Source organism: Heterocephalus glaber, unplaced genomic scaffold (genome assembly GCF_053883595.1).
Source record: "Heterocephalus glaber isolate CG9 unplaced genomic scaffold, H.glaber_assembly_v1.0 deba00001532, whole genome shotgun sequence".
NCBI classification, from domain to species: Eukaryota; Metazoa; Chordata; class Mammalia; order Rodentia; family Bathyergidae; genus Heterocephalus; species Heterocephalus glaber.
The window spans coordinates 354,941-373,571 of NW_028258330.1; the positions used below are offsets into that span (position 1 = coordinate 354,941).

Consider the following 18,631-nt stretch of genomic DNA (forward strand, 5'->3'; position numbering starts at 1 on the left):
GCAGGCTGCCATGCTGACCCTTGTGGGCCACATATGGGCAGCGACCTACATACCTGCCTTCTGTCCTGAGATCCTGTACATTATTTCTGCGTGTTCCCACTGGCCTCTGAACCCGGGAGGCAGACAAGGGCTGACCAACTCCTTCCCGTCCTTGGCTGAAAGAGAGATGAGGATGAAAAAAGGGAGGGAGGAAGGAAAACCACAGTGCCACCATCAGCCAGGGACCTCCTGCAGCTGAGAGGGGCTGTGGTGGAGAATGAAGGTGCTGGGTGTGAGGAAACACATTCCCTGCTGGTGACAGAGGAACCTGACTCTGGGGACAGTCCAGGCCCAGGAGAGGAATTCTCCCGTTGGAGGCTACGCAGCCTCCTGCCTGGAAACACTGCCATGACTGTTCATGGCTTGCGTCCCTAGGGGTGACCCTATGGGGGCACTGTTACCCAGCTTCACAGATGGCCACAGGGTGAGTGACCAGCAGACTGGTGACAGGGCCAGTCAAGTGCCACCATATGCCACCATAATACAAACTGACTGTGGTCCTTGGAGTGCCAAAATGGGGGCCACAGCCAGAAATCATGGAGGCCCTGCAGCCCCAGCATTGATCTTGATCCCTCTGGCCAGGTCTTCGGTGAGCAGGAAGGGGGTGGAGGTCAGGCTGGGGCACCACAGCTGCATGGAGGGGCAGGTGCCTCCTCCTCCCTCCTGGCCCTGTGGTGAGGGCTCATATGTCCTGCTTCTTGTTAAGAGAAGCCATCAGGAAGATGCTGCCAGGACTTGAAGAAGGAGCTGAACATGTGCCAGGTGCAAACGTGCCAGGTGAATGTTCCCATACCAGCAGGACAGCCAGCCCTGGAGGGGTCAGAAGGCAAAGGCGGCCAGGGACTTCCTGGGCTCTGGGTGCCTCACACACTGGTCCAGACCTGTCAGTGCCTGTAAGAAACCCAGCTCATGCCAGGTGTGGACACAAGGCCTCAGCCCAATGCAGGGCACCAAGGGCCTTCCAGGGCCCTCATGGTTACCCAGATCTCATGCCCAGAAGCAGCCAAGCCTGCTCTATGACCTTTCACAGAGCAAAGATGAGGAGAGAAGGGAGCTCTCACAGGCTCCCCTGTGCAGCAACAGCCTCAGGGTCACCACCTCATAAACCTTCTGCTGCCAGAAGAACCAGGCTCTGTTCAGGTTGCTATGGTTAACTTAAGTGCCCCAAAGGCCTGTGTAAAGTTTGGTCCCCAGCCTGCAATGGTATTGGGAGGTAAGGCCCAGTGGGAGGAAGTTAGGTCACTGGGCACGTGCCATCAGAGGGGACAGCATGACTCTGGTCCCTGCCTCTCCTTGCTTCCTAGCTGCTGCATGCCATATGCTGCCTGGCCACAGTCCCTAAGCAGCAGGGCCAATAGGCCATAGGTAGAAAATTCCAGAGCCGGGCACTGAAACAAGTCTTTCCTCCTTGTAAGCTGATGCCTCAGGAATTCTGTCAGTGACAGGGAGCTGACTATGATGCAAGGTGGCTCCCAAGGTAGGGAATGACTGCATGGTTACTTGGGTTCCTTTAAAGTCTCTTTCAGAAGTAATTTTTGTGTCTGTGTGTGTGTGTGTGTGTGTGTGGTTCTGGGGATCAAACTCGGGACCTTGCACTTGCCAGGCAGGTGTGGTGCCACTGAGCTACATCCCCAGCCCGGAAGTGATTTCAATAGTGTCTCTTTCTAAAAAGAACTCAGAATGTACAAGGTGTGATAAAAAAATATGGTAAATGTACACATTTAAAAATTTTTATTACAATAAAGGCACATTGCCACTAACCCCCTATAAATTCTCCCCCTGGCTTTGAACACAGTCATCCCATCATCCTTGCCACTTTCTGCAGCAGTTCTGGAGTCTTCTTTCTTGAGTATCTTCAGTTGCACCATCCTGGCTGCTTCGCCATCCTGAATCAATTCAAATGTTTAGCTTCTGTGGTCATTTTAACTTTGGAAGGGCCAGAAGTTGCATGGTGCCAGATCCAGTGAATAAGGTGGATGTTTTTACAAGCCTGCCTTTCTGTTGCACAGCATTTGGTAGCAGCAAAGTATTTTTTGATCACACCTCATAAAGACACTCAGGAAAGAATTCTCCAGAGCTACTTCAGGAAGTGGCAAGAACAATGGGACATGTGCGTTCATAGGGAGGGGTAGTATTCTGAAGGGGATCAGTAGCATTGTGTGTGTCTTTACTGTAATTCTTATTTAAAATTTAAATGTTGCCAGGTATGGTTGTGGATGCCTATAATCCCAACACTCGAGAGGCTGAGGCAGGAGGATTGCCACAGATTCAAGGCCAGCCTGGACTCCATATGAGTTCAAGGCCAGCCTGAACTACATAGTGAGATCCTGTCTCCAAAAAAAAAAAAAAAAAAATTTAAATGTTCACTGTATTTTGATCACACCTCATATGGAGGTAAAACAGCCTCCTCTGTCCCTCCTGGGCCAGTCCCACATCATGGCAATTGGGGATAGAAGGCAGGTGGCTCCTCCGAGGGCGGGCAGAGCCCTGAGCAGCACACTCCACTCACCGGGTCTCCCCTCCATGCCACCCAGGATCGCCAGCCGCGCCGACATCAGTCCCAGCCCCAGGTAGCTGTGGAGACAACACCTGCCCAGGTGAGGCACGGGGACGGCTGGGCCTCCATTCACTGTGTAAGGTGGCATCATCCCAGGAGGGTGTTACAGCTTTCCTGCTCTTTTGAGGAGTCTCTGAGGCATTGTGGGACTTTACTGAGCAGCTCATGCAGGAGCCGTGACACTGCCAGGACCCCAGTTTTCATGGGGCACAAGAGGAATAGACTGAAGATGCCATGTGGCAGGCAGGTGGCTCAGAAACGTTCTGCACACCCCAAGCTTCAGCATTTCTCCCAAGCCTTCTCCACAGCATAACAGAATGAGGGGGAGGGCTTCCACGATCTGTCTAGGCCCAGATACAGGCACTGAAGGAGGCAGGAGCAGGGGCATGGGGGGGGCTGTGGCCTCCCTGACCCTGGAAACCAACCTGTGGGAATACAGCCTGTAGGTCCTGTTAAACATCTGCAGAGATGTCAGGTGGCCAGGGGGGGAGGCCTCGAACGTGCCCTGCAGAGACACCAGATTATATGTCCTGCTGTCAGAGTCCTCACCTCCTTGGGACGTTCAGAGGCAAGTACAGGGCGTTTTTTTAAAGTCCTATGCTGTAGAAGAATGGGGAGCAAGCCAGAAAAGATAAAGCACCCAAACCATTCCCTTATCAACAGTAATGCGCCCATCCTGACTGGGGTTCAGCCAGGGTCACCAGGCTCTGTCCCACTGAGATGACAAGAAGCCAGTGCAGTGAGGAGGGAGCGTTTCCTCTCCTGTGGGACCTGCATCCATGACAGTGAGGTCTCCCTGGCACTGCACAGGGCTCACGGGCACCTGGTTATTTTCTGGCTTTTGGTCCCACTCCAGATCAGATTTCTTGGGTTTTTTTTGGTACCGGGGATTGAACTTGGGTCCCTGCGCTTTCGAGGCAGCTGGTGGAACCACTGAGCTAAACCCCTGGCCCCAGATCAGACTTCTGTTATGGTTTGTTTTCCAGGCAGGAGCCACCCATGAGCACCACCCTCTGTCCATTGCCCAGGGGCTGGCAGGGCCGGTTACCTGGGCCCGTGGAAGGAAGGTGATCTGAGTGGATCCGCCGCCTAGATCCAGCATGCCCACACTGCTTCTACCTGGGCCTCGCAAGCTGCCTGGACAGCAGGAAGACAACACTGTTAGTGAGGAGGGAGGACAGGAAGGCAGAGGGAGGTGAAAAGCTGAATTCAATGGACAGAAAAACAATGCAGAGAACTAGCTCCACTGTTTACACATGTTCACAGAAAGGTGCCCAGTGTCTACAGGAAGATCAGGTGGAATCACCCATGGCTTTAACGAGGGAGCATAACACCAATTGTCTGAGACGCTGGACTTGTCCTGCCCACTGAGGAGGAGGCTGCAGCTTCAGTTCCACGAGATGGTGCTTTCTCATCTCCATTTCCATCTTCCCAGAAGAACTGAGGTGGAGGTTCCTGGCCTATCCCCTAGGATCTCTCTCCATCCCCTAAAGGGCATATTCTGCCAAGAAACTTGCTCGTATACTATGTCAGACACAGTCTTTCCCTAATTCCAGTAAAGGGATGCATGCTGAGAATAGTCTTTGAAAAATGGCTCCTCTCGGCCAGTTTCCAAGAACAGATATTTCTGTAATGGGCAAGTGGCAGGCATTTGCACTGGGTATCTGAAGATCTCAGTGTCTTCAGACACAAGAGGGAGTGAAGCAGCCCAGGTTGGGGGGGCCCTTCACGTACCCCTGTGAGCTTGCAACTGCTGCTGAGCCTGCTGTCCCCATAGCTTTCCTCTGGCCTGTGAACCCGGAGGGTTATGGACACGTGGCAGGTTGTAACTTTTGGGGTCAAGTGACACGTACCTGTCAGGAAGTTGACAGTGATCCATGCAGACACACCTGCAAGAGAGGCACAGGAGGGTCCTTGTCACCCAGGACCATCCACACAGCTCCCAGGAAATGTGTCTCTCCCTTCAGGCCTCTCCTCACCACCACTCCAAGCCTCAACACCACCCAGAGACGTGGTGGGCAGGAACAGTCCAGTGGCTTCTGGCAGGCTATTCTAGCATCACACTAAACCCTGAACACTTTACTAAAGGCCATGTCTCCCTGCAGTTCTTCATCCCAAATTCCTCTTCTGGAAGAGGAAGGAAGAGAACCTATGTTCCCTCTGCCCCATACAAACTCAATTTTTTTTTTTTTGAGACAGAGTCTCACTCTGTAATTCAGGCTGGGCTTGAACTATGTAGCCCAGGCTGGCCTCAAACTTGTGGCAATCCTCCTACCTCAGCCTCCCAAGTGCTAGGATTAGAGGCATGCGTCACTGTGCCTGGCTTTACAAACTCACTCTTAAAGTTATAATTAAAAGCATGACCCAGTGAGGAACCCAGGTGTCTTAGAATCAGCAATGCAGCTGCAATGTTCGAAATGCAGCAGCAATTGGGGTTCTCTCTATATGCTCTCCAAACTCGATCCTTTCAGAGACTTCATCTGTGCTTCGTTTGGAGTTAGCCCAGATGAGAATCTGTCTCTAATGCTGGTGCTGAAAAGACCCTCTGGGACACCTGCACTGTGAACAGACTGCAAGCTCAATCACCCATCTTCGACCAAGGAAGGAGCCCTGTGCACCGACTCCAAGCAGCAGCAGCAACAGCAGCAGCAGCAGCAGCAGCAGCAGCAGCAGCAGCAGTGGCGGCGGTGGCGGCGCATGGAGCACCTCCAGGGCCACATGTGGAGGCGCTTCCAGCCACTCTACCTTCATCAGTTCCGTTCATGATGGAAACACAGTCATCCCCTACCAGGAAAGGTGACGCCTTAAACACCTCCTTCACCTGCATGCAGAGAGATGTCTTCACCTTCAGGAATGGGAAGCCAGTGGTTTCCAGGCAGCAGATCACCAAGAGGCCACCCGCCCCCAGAGGCAATGCTCTCTCATCTTAAGCTATCCAGGCCTCAGCAAGGAGCTTCCTCAGCTACCCTGAGGGCCAGCTCAGGAACATGCCACCCTGGAGACCCTCCTGGGCTGCTGTGGGGAGTTTGTGGGCTGGGGAAGTGTGGTGCACTGGTTCCCAAAGTGCTGCCCAGCTTTGGGATGTGAGATGAAGTGTGAGAAGTTCCGCAGCAGAGCTGAGCCTGGGAATCTGGTGGGTGCCACTCCAGGGACAAGGCCAGTTTGTCCCAGCACCCAGAAACTTCAGTACCTCTGCCCCACTCCATGTCCCATGCCTCAATGAGGGACCCTGATGGACGAGCAGGTGCTGTCCTCTCATAGGGAAGTGGAGCAGGGGTCCCAAGGAGGGACACAAGGATACTGAGGCACACAGGATGGGAGCCGAGGCTGAGGGGTCTCTTGGGCAGCCACATGTTTTTTTCGAGAGTCTCATTATGTAGTTCAGGCTGGCCATAAACTCACTATGTAGCCAAGGCTGGCCTCAAACTTGGGGTAATCCTGCCTCACCCTCCTGAATGCTGGGATTATAGGAGTACGCCACCTGGCCCTGGGCAGCCACATCTGAATGCCTGACAGAAGCAGGACTCTTGTCCCATGGAGAACAGAGAAGCTCAGTACCCACAGCCCTCAACCGCATCGAGTCCGGGGGAAGGGTGCCCTTAGAACGCACAGTGCACTTTTAAATAAAGTTGTTTCTCTTCCATAATATAGATTCCCTCAGGAAAACACACACAGCCTTAAACATCAGGCAGAGGAAGACTGGAGGTGACCCAGGACTTGGGGGCTCCTGTCACTCTGCCTGCCCAACACCCCTCAGGGATGCTGTCCACCATGCAGGAGCTCCCCATGCTGAGCCCACCTTCTGCAGCAGCTTCTGAGCCTTCTCTCCGGGTAACAGGCGCAGGCCGGCAGTGGCCTTGAGGACCAGTGGGGTGGCCTTCCAGAAGTCGAACGGAATATCCTGCTTAGCAATATCCAGCAGTTCCTGGATCCCCTGAGCACTCTGCGGATGTTGTGACAGCAAAGCAAGGCCTGTCACCCCCAGCATCTGGGGTCACAAGGCTACCCTGCTCTTTTGGATTTATAACATAATTTTCTTGTCTTTTTTAAAATCAGGAGAGGACACGGACAGTATATGAGGCAGAGGGACCAGGTGAATGTGGCACCCTGGGCAATAGAATGCAGCAGGGTGAGGGCAGGTCAGGGCTTCAAGGCTGAGCTTGCCCTTTATGGCAGCTTTCATGCCTTCTTGGGTGACACTGGGTGACCTGCTGTCACTAGGCCCCACAGGGCAGCCTCAGACAGATCTGGACTCCCTGATGCCATGAAGCTGTTGCAACCAGCACAGTCTAGTTTCCTTACTAAACTCCATCCCGTGAGCAACTATGCTGAGGAACTACATCACTGCGAGGGCAATGGAGACCCTGGGGTTGGATGGGGCCATCATCAGCGTCAACATGGGTTGGAGATGGCCCAAGAGAGTATGGATTCTGAACAGTGGTTTTGCAGTGCTGCGGACGGAACCCATGGCTTCGCCCACATGAGGCACGAGCTCTACCTCTGAGTTGTACTCCTAGACCCCAGAATACAGTACCTTTTAACTTTACTTACGTTTTAGTGAGTGCTTATTATCTTCAATCAAAGTACCCACAGCAAAAATCTACAATTAAAAGTATACTATGGGGCTGAGAGTGTAGTTCAGCAGTAAAGCATTTGCCCATCATGCATGAGGCCCTGGGTTCCATCCCTAGCACATTAAAAAAAAAAGTATTATGCAAAACCTACAAGATTAGTGTGAAAACATTAACTATACTTCCAAGTAACACATGTTTTAGGTTTGCAGTACTTGTACTTCTGAGCTGCTCCGAGCATCTAGTGGTATGGGGCCTGCATGCTGGGGAGGGGGGCACAGGAGGCTGGAACAGATCTGCTCTCGCCCCACCCCGACCATGCTCAAGGGCCCAGTGCCCCAAGCAGCACCACAGGGACACAGTTCCTCTGTCTGCCACATCCAAAGGGAAGGAGCTGACTTTAACCAATCACACAGGGAGAGGGTGAGGAGAGTCAAACAGAGGCTTTTACCTTCTCAACATCATCAGCGTAAGCAGAAAGCCCTGGCTTCAGAGCTTTGAAGGTCTCATGGGTCAAGGTGGGAGTCTCTAAGGGAAAAGAAAACATTTTTTTTAAAGGTTCATGTTATGGCTTGTAGCCACATGCCTCCCTCCCCCAAGGTCTCATGTAACATTAGGTGGCACTTTTTCAGAGATGGCTGGACCAAGAATGTGTGATTCTGGGTTAAGGGTGTGATTACTGAATCAGTCCATTGATTGGTTTGGCTTAGCTGTGGGTGTGAATACTATCTGCCATTTGGGGAATAAAGAGGGATAGAAAGAAGCTGCTATTATTGCTTGTCACTTATTGCATGTTGCTGCTGCTGTCTTCTGCTCTGTGATGCCTCTCTGCCATGCCACCCTGCCTTGGAGCCAACAGATTATAGATTGAAACCCCTATAAACTGTGAGCCAAATAAACCTTTCCTCCTTTAACTTTGGGTTTCAGGTATTTTGTCTCAGCAGCAAGAAAAGTAACTAAGACAGTTCATCTAGCAAAACAGACATGAATGTTTGAATATATACAACTGCGACTAGCCAGACTTCTTTTGGTACCAGGGGCTTTGCACTGAGCTATGTCTTTAGCCCTTTTTAATTTTTATTTATTTATTTATTTATTTAATTTTTCCCCCCTCTTTTTAATTTTTAAAGATGGGGTCTTGCTAAGTTTCCTAGGTAGGACTTAAACTGGTGATCTTCCTGCCTCATCTTCCCAAGTGGTAGGATTAGAGGCATGTGCCACCATGCCCACATACCCAGACTTTTTAAAGGCCACTGTCTGACCATATGGACCAATCCCAGAATGACAGGGCCCTTTAGCCCTTCTTGCCTACATTTGGCTCCTTAGTTTAGGTGAACAAGATTAGTGATCCCTCACGGGTTTTTTTTTTTGTACCAGGGATCGAACTCAGGACCTTACGCTTGTGAAGCAGGCGGTGGAACCACTGAGCTAAATCCCTGGCCCTAGTGATTCCCTCATGTTTGGGCCAGAATTTTGCTTTAACATGTAGGGTGTGGCTCAATATGAGGCTCTACATTTGGTCCTGAGTGCTCTGCCCGCCGCAATACTTTTTTTTTTTTTGAGACAGGATTTCACTGTGCAGTTCAGGCTGGCCTTGAACTCACTATGTTGCCCAGGCTGGCCTCAAACTCATGGCAATCCTCCTGCCTCAGCCTCCTAAGTGCTGGGAGTACAGGTGTGTGCCACTATGCCCAGCTTGAACACTTTAAATAGATGCAGATTTTTGTTTTTTGTTTTGAGATAGGGTCTCGGTATGTATTTTAGGCTGGCCTTGAACTCACTATGTAGCCCAAGCTGGCCTCAAACTCTCTTGACAATCCTCCTGCCTCAGCCTCCCAAGTGCTGTGATTATAGGCATGCACCACCATGCCTGGCAATAGATGCAAATTTTTTGTAGGTACATTATCCTAAATAAAGCCTTGATTTTTTTTTTTTTTAAAGCAAAGTTCTGGTCAAACATAAAAATATATAATGAAATTAGAAGTAAACAAAACATGCCACAGGGGCTTTAGAGAGAGGTGCTGGAAGTGTCTGGTGGGGATCAGCAGTTAGATGCTGGCAGGGCATCTATGCACGGCCACCAAGGGCCAGAAAGGAAGTGCCCAGGTGTGCTGGTCTCACTGCAGAGGGACACAGCCAGGCCAGGGATACGGTGGAGGGCAAACCTTGGGGAGGGACAGGAAAGGTGGCCACTGAAGGCTGTGTACAGGAGAAGCCTGTGCCTGCCTGCCTGGGAAGCACAGCTCACATCCTCCTTGCTGTAGCCCCTCTCGGCCATCATCCCTGGCTGTCTGGACCCACAGTGCCAACTCCTCGCATGATTCCTGTTACTTCCTGTCTTAAACTCCTGACATAATCCCTGGCCTCTGTCACAGTCCCAGACACCTGCCCTCCCAGTGATTTTGGGGAGGGGACAGGGCACCAATGTCTTCAAGGGTTTCAAGATGTTCTCTGTGATGGTCCGCACTTTTGAAAATAATCTGGGCTCTTGAGAATGCAGGTGTGTAGCCACCAACATTGACTCAACATCTCTCCACAGCTGTTCTATGATTTTCTTTCTCTACTTTTCTAACTCTATCTATCTATCTATCAATCTATCTATCTAATTTTTGGCTCTAGACCTCAAACATGGGCCTTGCACCAAGTGCTCCCCAGCTGAGCCACGTCCTAGCCTTTGGCAGCTGCACCCTGATCAGCTGCCAGGAGAGTCCAGCCAGGGTACAGCCCACACCATCTTCTGTGGTGAGGTAACCCTGTGGGCCCTGTGATAAGGGAGAGGGCAGACCCAAAGTGTGGGCCCAGAGGGGCTCATGGTCAGGCCAGGGTACCTCCAGGTGGCTGGGCAAACTGGAAGACGTGCACACGAGTGCCAGTGCTCCCAGCATCAAACATGATTCCATAGAAGACCTCGTGAGCACGAGCAGCTGATCCCGAAGAGGTGTGGGCTGCCCCAGTGATGGAGGAGAGGGCCTGGGGGGTGGAGGGCTGGTGCCACTTGATGTAGGCCACGTAGATGAACAGGCCTACGCACAGCCCCACGGGGTACACCACTTTCATCATCCGCGGGGCCCCATAATTGGATATTTTTCTCATTTCTTAGTCTGCCCAGGACTGTGCTGCAGCTGCAGGAGGGAGGGCAAGAAAACTGTGTTAGGCTGAGAGGTTCAGTGTGCATCCAGAGTTGCTGAGTCCAGGGACAATATGTTCAACTGGAAACTGGGCTGCATTTCTCTCCTAAGTCAGAGGCTTCATTTCATCTTGCACTCAATCCTGAAAGAAGCAGTGGAAGCTGAGAGTTAAAACACTGGTAATCTGTACATGCTTGCAGTACAGACCACAGCTGATAAACTGGCAAGGATTTCTTTGATAGGACACCAAAACACAGATAATGAGGGGTTGGGAATTTAGCTCAGTGGTGCTACCGCCTGCCTCGAAAGCATAAGGTCCTGAGTTTGATCCCTGGTACAAAAAAAACCCCCCAAAACCAAAAAAACACACAGGCAATGAGGGCAAAAATGCAACAGTGGGATTACATCAAACTAAAACGCTTTTCCAGGGCCAGGGATTTAGCTCAGTGGTTTCGCCGCCTGCTGCGCAAGCCCAAGTGCAAGGACCCGAGTTCGATCCCCAGTACCAAAAAAAAAAAAGCTTTTCCACCACAACGGAAACAACCAACAAAATGAAAAGGCAACTTACAGAATGGGAAAAAATATTTTCAAACTATATATCTGCACTGGTGAGGAATAAATTTTTTTTTTTCTTTTGGTACTAGGGATCGAATTCGGGTCCTTGCACTTGTGAGGCAGGGGGCGGCACCACTGAGCTAAATCCCCAGCCCAGGAATAAATATTCATAAAGAATTCAAACTGAATAATACCAAAACACAACCTGATTAAACAAATGCCAAATGCATGAGGTCTTCAGTTTAATCCTCAGGACTCCACACAACAAAAGGGAAATATATTTCTCTAAAGATGTGCAGATGGCCAAGAAGCATATGAAAAGATGCTTCAACATCACTACTCAGTAGAGAAATGCAAAACCATAATGTGATTCAGTCACATCCATTAGGATGGCTACTACCAAAAGCAGCAATACCACCATCCAGAATATAACACACGTGGGTGAGGACATGGAAAAAGTCTACATGTAAAATAGTGCAGCTTTCCCCCAAAATAAAAAAACAGAATGACCATGTATCACAGCAATATACTTCTGGGTATACAGTATATCCAAAGGAAGTGAAACAGCATCTCTAAAGCCTATGTGCATCCCCCATTCGCTGAAGCACTGTTCACAAAATCCTAGAAGTAGCAGCAACCCCGATGTCTGAAGACACGTGACTGGAGAAGAAAACGTAGTCTATTCCTACAATGGAACACTATCTGGTCTTAAAGAGAAAGGGGCTGGGGACAGAGCTCAGTGGTACAGCCTGAGCTTAGAATATGTAAGGCCCTGGGGTCAAAAAAGTAAAATAAAAATAAAAAGGAAGAAAACTCTGACATAGGCTACAACATGATGAGCTTAGAAGGTGTTCTGTTCCAGTAAATCAGCCAGCTTCAAAAGGACCACACGGCAGGGTTCCCCACAGAAGAACAATTGGAGCAGAGATACCTGGGCTAAGGAGGGTAGGGCAGGAGGACTGGGTATGGTCTCCACATGGGAAGATTACAGAGCTCTAGTGTGCGTGGCAGTGACGTTTGCATAGCAACTGTATGTACTGCACCAAAAAACTGCACACTTGGGAGTAGTTGAGATGACAAATTTTATGTTAAGTATATTTTATCACAACAAATCCTTCATGGATAAAGCCAGACAGGGAACATGGAATACTTCTATGAATAGAGGACAAAGGCAGTGGGGATGGGATGCAGAGGAGAGGCTGCCTGTCCCTCAAATTAATACTCTTTAATGTCCTAGTCACTCTCAGCCTCACCTCAACGAAGATGACAGGCTCTGCCTTACTAGGGTTCTTCTCACCTTAAGTGATTTTTAAGGCTTTTTTTTGGGATTTTTTTAGCATCCTGCCCTTTGGTCTCTTCTTCACACCTCCGCAAGCCCCAGCCCCCCAGGCCTCTCCCTTGGGATGGTGGTGCTCTACAGGCCCCACCTCCTGGATGAGTGACCTGTGCAGCTGTGCATGGGGACCTCTTTCCCCCAGTTGGAAGGTACCTCTCTGGGAGAAGGGGCAGGCCCCCATTCTGGAAATCCAGCATCTATGTGGGAGATTGCACTTGCCAACCCAGAGCGCAGCAACCTGCCCAGCAGAACAGGAAGAAGTGAAAGAGGCACTGCTGGTGCTCCAGCACCTGGGTGATGGCTGGGAAGGGGCTGTGTGGCAAGAGGCACAGTGAGCAGGACTCCTACATGCTGAGTGTGATGTGACAACAGGACATCAGTCAGCATGGGACCAATCCTTGTGGGAGATGTCAGGCTGGAAGGCAGTGCCTGGGAATGGCTGGTACTAAGGGATGTTAGCTGAGATCAAGAGAGACACACAATGCAGCGAATGCTATCTTGAGGAAGCTGCTGTCACTCTACAGCCACCTCTCTCCCAGGCCTCCCCTCCTAGGTTACAATGACCCAAACTTTCACATATGCTCATTAAAAGTGGACCTGATATTTACAGAGAAAGTTCTGAAGCGGTTAACTCCAGGGATGAAAGGCGAAGACACAAAGCAATACTGACACACCTTGTAGCCATGAGAGTGCATTATAAAACCTGCCACATAACCAGGTTTCATCCTGCCAGTGCCGGGCCAAGTACTACGTGCCACAGGAGCAGACTGACAGATGTTTACCAGCTCTCAGGCAAGACTGGTCTCCATTAAATGTCTCTACTCACTAAAACCCCCAGATGTGCCATCTCCTGTCAGGAACCCACTGGCCTGTCATTGCCTGGTGTTCTTCAGGACACTCAGGCCCTGGAGTGCCTGGAATGGATGTGCCTGGGACTGTGCAGTGACATGTGCAGGGCGGATGAGTCCTTGACTTCTGCTTCCAAAATGATGGTGCTCTGTCCCTTCATATTCCTTAGAAATATATGACAGCTTTAGACAACCAAGCCAACACCCACAGGAACTTAATTATTCCTAGTGTTACACACCAGCAAGAGCAGGACAACATCAACAATCCAAAGAAGACTCGGAATGAGGAAGTTTAGACAAAAACAGTTGGGTTCACACCAAGGCCCAACGTGCACACCAATCTCACTCCAGAGTAAAGGGGTTCCTCACAGTAAAGACACCTGAAGGAGGGCAAGCCACACTTCCGTGGGCCCTGGGGGTGCTCAGTGAGGAGAAGACCCTCCCCAGAGACTTGAGGGTGAAAATAACTCAGGTGTAGTATTCTTTACTGCATCAAGGAGTGAGGCTGCAGGCAAGAGGCCAGGCAGGAAGTAGGTGCGGGTTTGCAAACAGGGGTTTGGCTTTGGCCACGGTCACCCTTTCAGGTGGGGCAAGAGTCAGAGGAAAGCTGCGTGGGGGCCAGTGTGCTCCTGCCCTAAACCAGCTAGCTTTCTAGGACCTGGGATGCAGGCTGGTTCTTAGAGATACATGCTCCAGCTCATTCTGACTGGTGCTGCCCAATATGCTGGTCAGTTTCTTCCAGGTTTTCAGTTCAAGTGTAGGAAAGGGCTGTGATGACAAATGACTGCCACATATATTGACAATGTGTCCAAAAATAAAGCACATTAGAAAATCTATACTCCTTTTCCTGAAAGATGTAAAAAGACTTTTCTTGGCAAAAACCCATTCTGGATCAGCCCAGTCAACACCACCTGTTCTCTCCTTTCTTGGGATGCCTGGGAGGCACTTCCAGAGCTCGCTGCAAGAACATCTCCCTGCCTCTTGGGTCCCACACAGGGCTCCAGGAGGCAGAGCAACACACACACTATCAGCCACTGACTGCAGGGCAGGAGCAGAGGGACATAAGCAGTTCTGGGCTTGTAACAGTATGTTTGCCAGCTTTTCCAAGATGCAAAAACTGTTAACAATAGCGACACCATTCTGTCACTTCCCCAAAATGCTACTCCTTGGCACAGTGAACGCAGGGACAGCCCTGCAAGGCATTCAGCACCCACCTCTCCTCAAAGATGCTCCTTCCAGAGGTCTGAGAGTCTACCACCGACAGCTCTGGGCCAGAGGAGCCCTGCGTCCTGTAGCAAGAGGGCGTGTGGCTCAACACAGACATCCTGGGACACAGGTGCCTGGACAGACACCAGGGACTTACCGCGGTCGCCTGCAGGGGCTGATTCCAATGGATGGCACCCAGGGAGAGGCACTGCACCCAGCGGGACCCACCCAGCGATGCAGGCTTTCTCTCGGATCCCACTGCCATACCATGGCTTCCAGAGATAAAACCTCCCCTCTCTGGACCCGTCTGTCCCTGGCGCCCATTCTTCTTGCTGCGAATGCATCCCACGGAGCGAGTCTTCTCAGGTTCGTTCTATCCACCTCGGCCCGGGCCAGCTCAGGCAGAAGCGCCCGCCCCCTCGCACTCTCCTATCACCTCCCCAGCCCAGAGTGAACTGTACCGGTCCTCAGCCCTAGGGACGCAGGGCCTTTCCCTGCCTAGCTGAGCTCCAGGAGGGCGGCCCGCCGGTCCCCAGCACCGCACTGGGTGGGTCAGCAGCGCCGGCTGAATGAATGAATGCGTGAAAGACGGAGCGAATAGCAGGGACGCCCGGAGGCGGAGCCGGACGTCCGGGGAGGCCCATCACAGCCAGTGGAAGGAGACCCACGGGCACCTGGAACCGGCCCGTCCCGACCCTCCCGACCCTCCCGACCCTCCCGACCCCTCCTCGGGCTACGCGCGCTCACCCTGCTCGGCGCCCTAGGCGTCCACAGCGGCCCACAGAGGAGATTCCTGTTCCCGCGCCGCGGCCGGCGTCACCTCAGCTCTGCACCCGACGGGACCCCGCGAGCCGCCCCCGCCCCCGTCGCGTTACTGACCGGGCGGGGCGTCGCCGACCTGATGCGCACGCGCAGTGCGCACGTCGCGGCCCAGCTGCGCAGGCTCAGGGCCGTGCGGGACCACAGGCTTGGGTTCTTCTGACTTGATTGCTCCTCGATGCGTGGAGCTGGTCTTTTGCCCGGTCTGCCTCATACCTTTGACCGACTGATGGAGGATCCCTGGGTCCTTCCACAGCCAAATTCTCGTTTTATTTCCAAGTGGAGATATGATCAAAAATGCAGCCACACTGAGTGGGCAGTGTGATCAAGTCTCCCGAACTCTTGACCCCAGTTTTTCATGGCTTCCTAGAAGCTGCCCAGGCTGCCAACTCCTAACTCCTAGAAGAGTTGGTCCTGGAAGGACCTGCCGAGTGGGGGCTCCTCAGGTGTCCCCCAAGCTGAGGCCCTTTTCCAGGATGCCCTCTCACTTGGGCTGCCACGTGACTGTGTCTGGCCAAAAAAGGTGCGCACCCACGTGACCACATCTGACCAATGAGGCGTGGATGCGTTAGGCCTGGCAGGAGTACCTCTCCATCTGCAGAGCCCTGGGATAGCATGACCTTGGTGGGTTTCAGAATCACAGCGGGATTACATGCTGTGGTCTAGACGGCTTTCTGGCAGTGATGCTAACCATATGGGATGCAGGGACACAGTGTGCAGTGGTTATGTGTCCCGAGCCACCCCTCCTTGTGGGTAACTGTCAATGGACCCTAAACTTTCCACTACATTATTTGCTTTTATGGTGCTATGTAATGCTGCAGGATCCCAAGAACTATTTTGTTTTTCCCCAAGAACTATCTTGGTGCACACCTGTGGGTAGATCTATAGGAAAAATTCTTTTTTTTTTTTTTTTTTTTTTTAACAGGGTCTTGCTATGTAGTTCAGGCTGGCCTTGACCTCACAATGTAGCCCAGTCTGGCCTTGAACTCGTGGCGATCCTCCTGCTTCAGCCTCCCAAATGCTGGGATGGCATGGCCACGATGCCCAGCCAGGATATGCTCTTTTAAAACATCCTGCACTGGGCCTGGGATTTAGCTCGGTGGTTCAGCCGCCTGCCTTGCAAGTGCAAGGTCCCGAGTTCGGTCCCCAGTACCAAAAAAACCCAACCAACTAAACAAAAAAAACATCCTGCACAGATGTGTCTAAACTGTCCCGGGTCATTCTCCTAACTCTGCTGCAGACCGGGTGTAGGACGTGGCCTCCCCCATCTCCACCCCAGTTCTTTGGAGGATCTTTGCCAATCCAACACTTGCAAAGCTGTGTCTAAGTTTTAGTTTACAGTTTTTCTACCATCTAGAGATCTCTGTTCATGGAACAGTACAGGCTGGGCTTCTCCCTAGCTCACTTTTACCACTTCCTCATTTTCACTGTTTCATTCTACAGGTTCTAGAATGTATCAAAGTTTTGCACATGTGATTCACTGCTTGGAAAGCTTTCCCACCAGGTCTTGGTAGAATCCTTCTCATTCCTAAAGACTTACTCACCTGTCACCTGCTCGGCCACTTCATTTACCATAGCCTCTCCAGAAATTTTCTGTTGTTCTCTATTCATTTCCTTCATAGTACTGCTCACACTCGATGACTTGCTTATGGGTATATTCTGTTTCCCTGCTGAAACGCAAGCTCCTGGCACTCTGGCCCATGGTACCTGCGTCCCTTAGCCCACCTGTGACTTCAGCTTTCCAGTTGTGGTGGAGACTTCTGTGCTGCCTCAGAACAACTTTGCATGGCCACTCCAGGGCTCACATCAGGACTTCCTCTAGAGCCCCAAGTGCCCCTTCCCCAGGACAGCTGTGGCAGACCTCTCTGGGTTGCAGTGGAACAACCCTTTGTCACTTGTTCTAGAGAATAACTGGAATGTTCTAGGATGCAGCATCTGGAGGGAGGGCCGGTCAGGACAGCCTGGGCTCTGTTTCCAGCCTCCTCATCTAGAAGTGGGATGTCCTTCAGTGCTTCTGCCCAGCCAGTCTATATCCCCAGAGTGTAAAACCCAAGCAGGATGCCTTCCATTTTCCCCCATCAGCAGTGCAAATAGGAAACCCACAGCAGAGACACCATCTGCCCCAGGGATTCCTGAGCCTCTGGGGACCAGTGGACAAAGCCTCCCAGGCCTCTGCCATCTCTTGCTTCCTAGCTGTAAGCAAATCTGCTCTGGATAGAGTATTGTTCTGTCTCCCCAGACTCAGACAAATTCGTGACCTTTGCACAGTGAATCTACTTCACAGGAGCCCTTAGCCTGTAGGAGATAAATGCCTCAAACTTCCCAGAGGTGGGAAGGATTTGTGTTGGGTCAGTGAGGTTGTTTTCCCTCCTTCCTGGACTCTTTCCTTCTTTCTCAAACCTGCTGCTGAGGAATCACCTCCCAAATAAACTATCTGCTTCTAAGCTCTTGTCTCAGACTGACTTTGGGGAAACCTGAATTAAGATAATATTCAAAGTATTTCTGAAGGAATGAGTGGATTGATTATGGTTTGTCTAATGCTTTCACTTGTCAGCAAGAGGAGGCAGCTCAGCTTGGCAGGTGGGTGATGGGACAGTCGGCACCTCTACCAGAATGCAAGAGACAGGACAGATGATAGATGCTGGGCTACAGCAGAAACATGGGCCATTGCTCCAAAAGCATGGAACTGTGACTGGGCCTGATTTTGGGGTTTTTTTGTTGTTTTTTGGTGTTTTTTTGGTACCAGGTATTGAACTCAGGACCTTGTGTTTGCAAGGCAGGCAGTGACACCACTGAGCTCAATCCCTGGCCCATGGCCCTGCTTTTGAGGACGGAGAAAGTTTGCAAGAAGTAAATGAGTTTCTAAGCTGCCTTAGTTACCCAGAGTGACCAAGAGTGGAGGAAGCCCATCTGCTCACGCCAATGCAAGAAGATAGCTGCAAATCTGTCTGCCAAGTGGGACAGGTTCACATCCTTGGGATGCCCTCAATGGCTGGAGCTGCTGAACCCTAGGGCTTTCTTTTGGCCAGAGAATGTCCAACAACCGAAGTGCTAGGCAATAACCCTAGAAGCAGCCTTCAGCCAGTGACAGGAATAGAGACCCTGGCCCTTTCTCCTCCAACAGCGCAGTTCTCTGACTTGTCCACACTGAGAATGGAGTCTCCCTGGTCCTGTGTGCAACTGTATTGGCTTTTTTTCCTTTCCTCTGCTGCTGTTAACTGGGGTCACCTTCCAAATAAACTTATGCCCAAATGCTTTCTCAATATTTGTTTTTTGGGGGGCTACTCAGGGTGGTTTTGATAGTAAACTAAGTAAAACATCTTAGTTGCCTCTCTCATTTCTTCCCCTGGTTTCTGAAGTCCCTAATCACAAACTATTGGGTCTCCAGACAAATCTGTTCTCTTTAGCTCTCTGGAATAGCGGGAGCCTCTTTGTGCATGGCTAACTTTTCATCTTTCAGAGTCTAGCACACATGTGAAGAATGGGAGGGAAAATTTGTGCTTGTCAAAGGGAGGTTGATCTTTACTATTCCACCTGCCACATTGTCCATTACGTGGTCACTTTAGGTGCTG

At 51.2% G+C, this 18,631-nt stretch overlaps 1 protein-coding gene across 18 annotated transcripts in view; it reads right to left on the reverse strand.

Annotated features, from left to right (window-relative positions):
* Entpd6 (ectonucleoside triphosphate diphosphohydrolase 6) overlaps window positions 1-15,554 on the reverse strand; it is a 31,121-nt gene extending 15,567 nt beyond the window's left edge. For 7 of the 18 annotated variants that reach the window (XR_015441931.1, XM_087188606.1, XM_087188602.1 and 4 more), the window contains exons 1-10: window positions 14,988-15,554; window positions 9,996-10,289; window positions 7,619-7,695; window positions 6,396-6,539; window positions 5,342-5,417; window positions 4,450-4,485; window positions 3,645-3,733; window positions 3,022-3,101; window positions 2,549-2,613; window positions 54-155 (exon numbers count right to left, since the gene is read on the reverse strand). Coding sequence is in view for 17 of the 18 variants with exons in the window: in XM_087188606.1 (XP_087044732.1) it covers window positions 54-155; window positions 2,549-2,613; window positions 3,022-3,101; window positions 3,645-3,733; window positions 4,450-4,485; window positions 5,342-5,417; window positions 6,396-6,539; window positions 7,619-7,695; window positions 9,996-10,260 (934 nt within the window). In the remaining variant the exon portion in view is untranslated. Of the gene's footprint in view, window positions 1-53; window positions 156-2,548; window positions 2,614-3,021; window positions 3,102-3,644; window positions 3,734-4,449; window positions 4,486-5,182; window positions 5,418-6,395; window positions 6,540-7,618; window positions 7,696-9,995; window positions 10,290-14,248; window positions 14,324-14,397; window positions 14,903-14,987 lie in introns of those variants that run through there. The other 11 variants (XM_087188610.1, XM_087188609.1, XM_087188608.1 and 8 more) reach the window with 7 other exon arrangements.
* Between the last annotated feature and the right edge of the window lie 3,077 nt (window positions 15,555-18,631).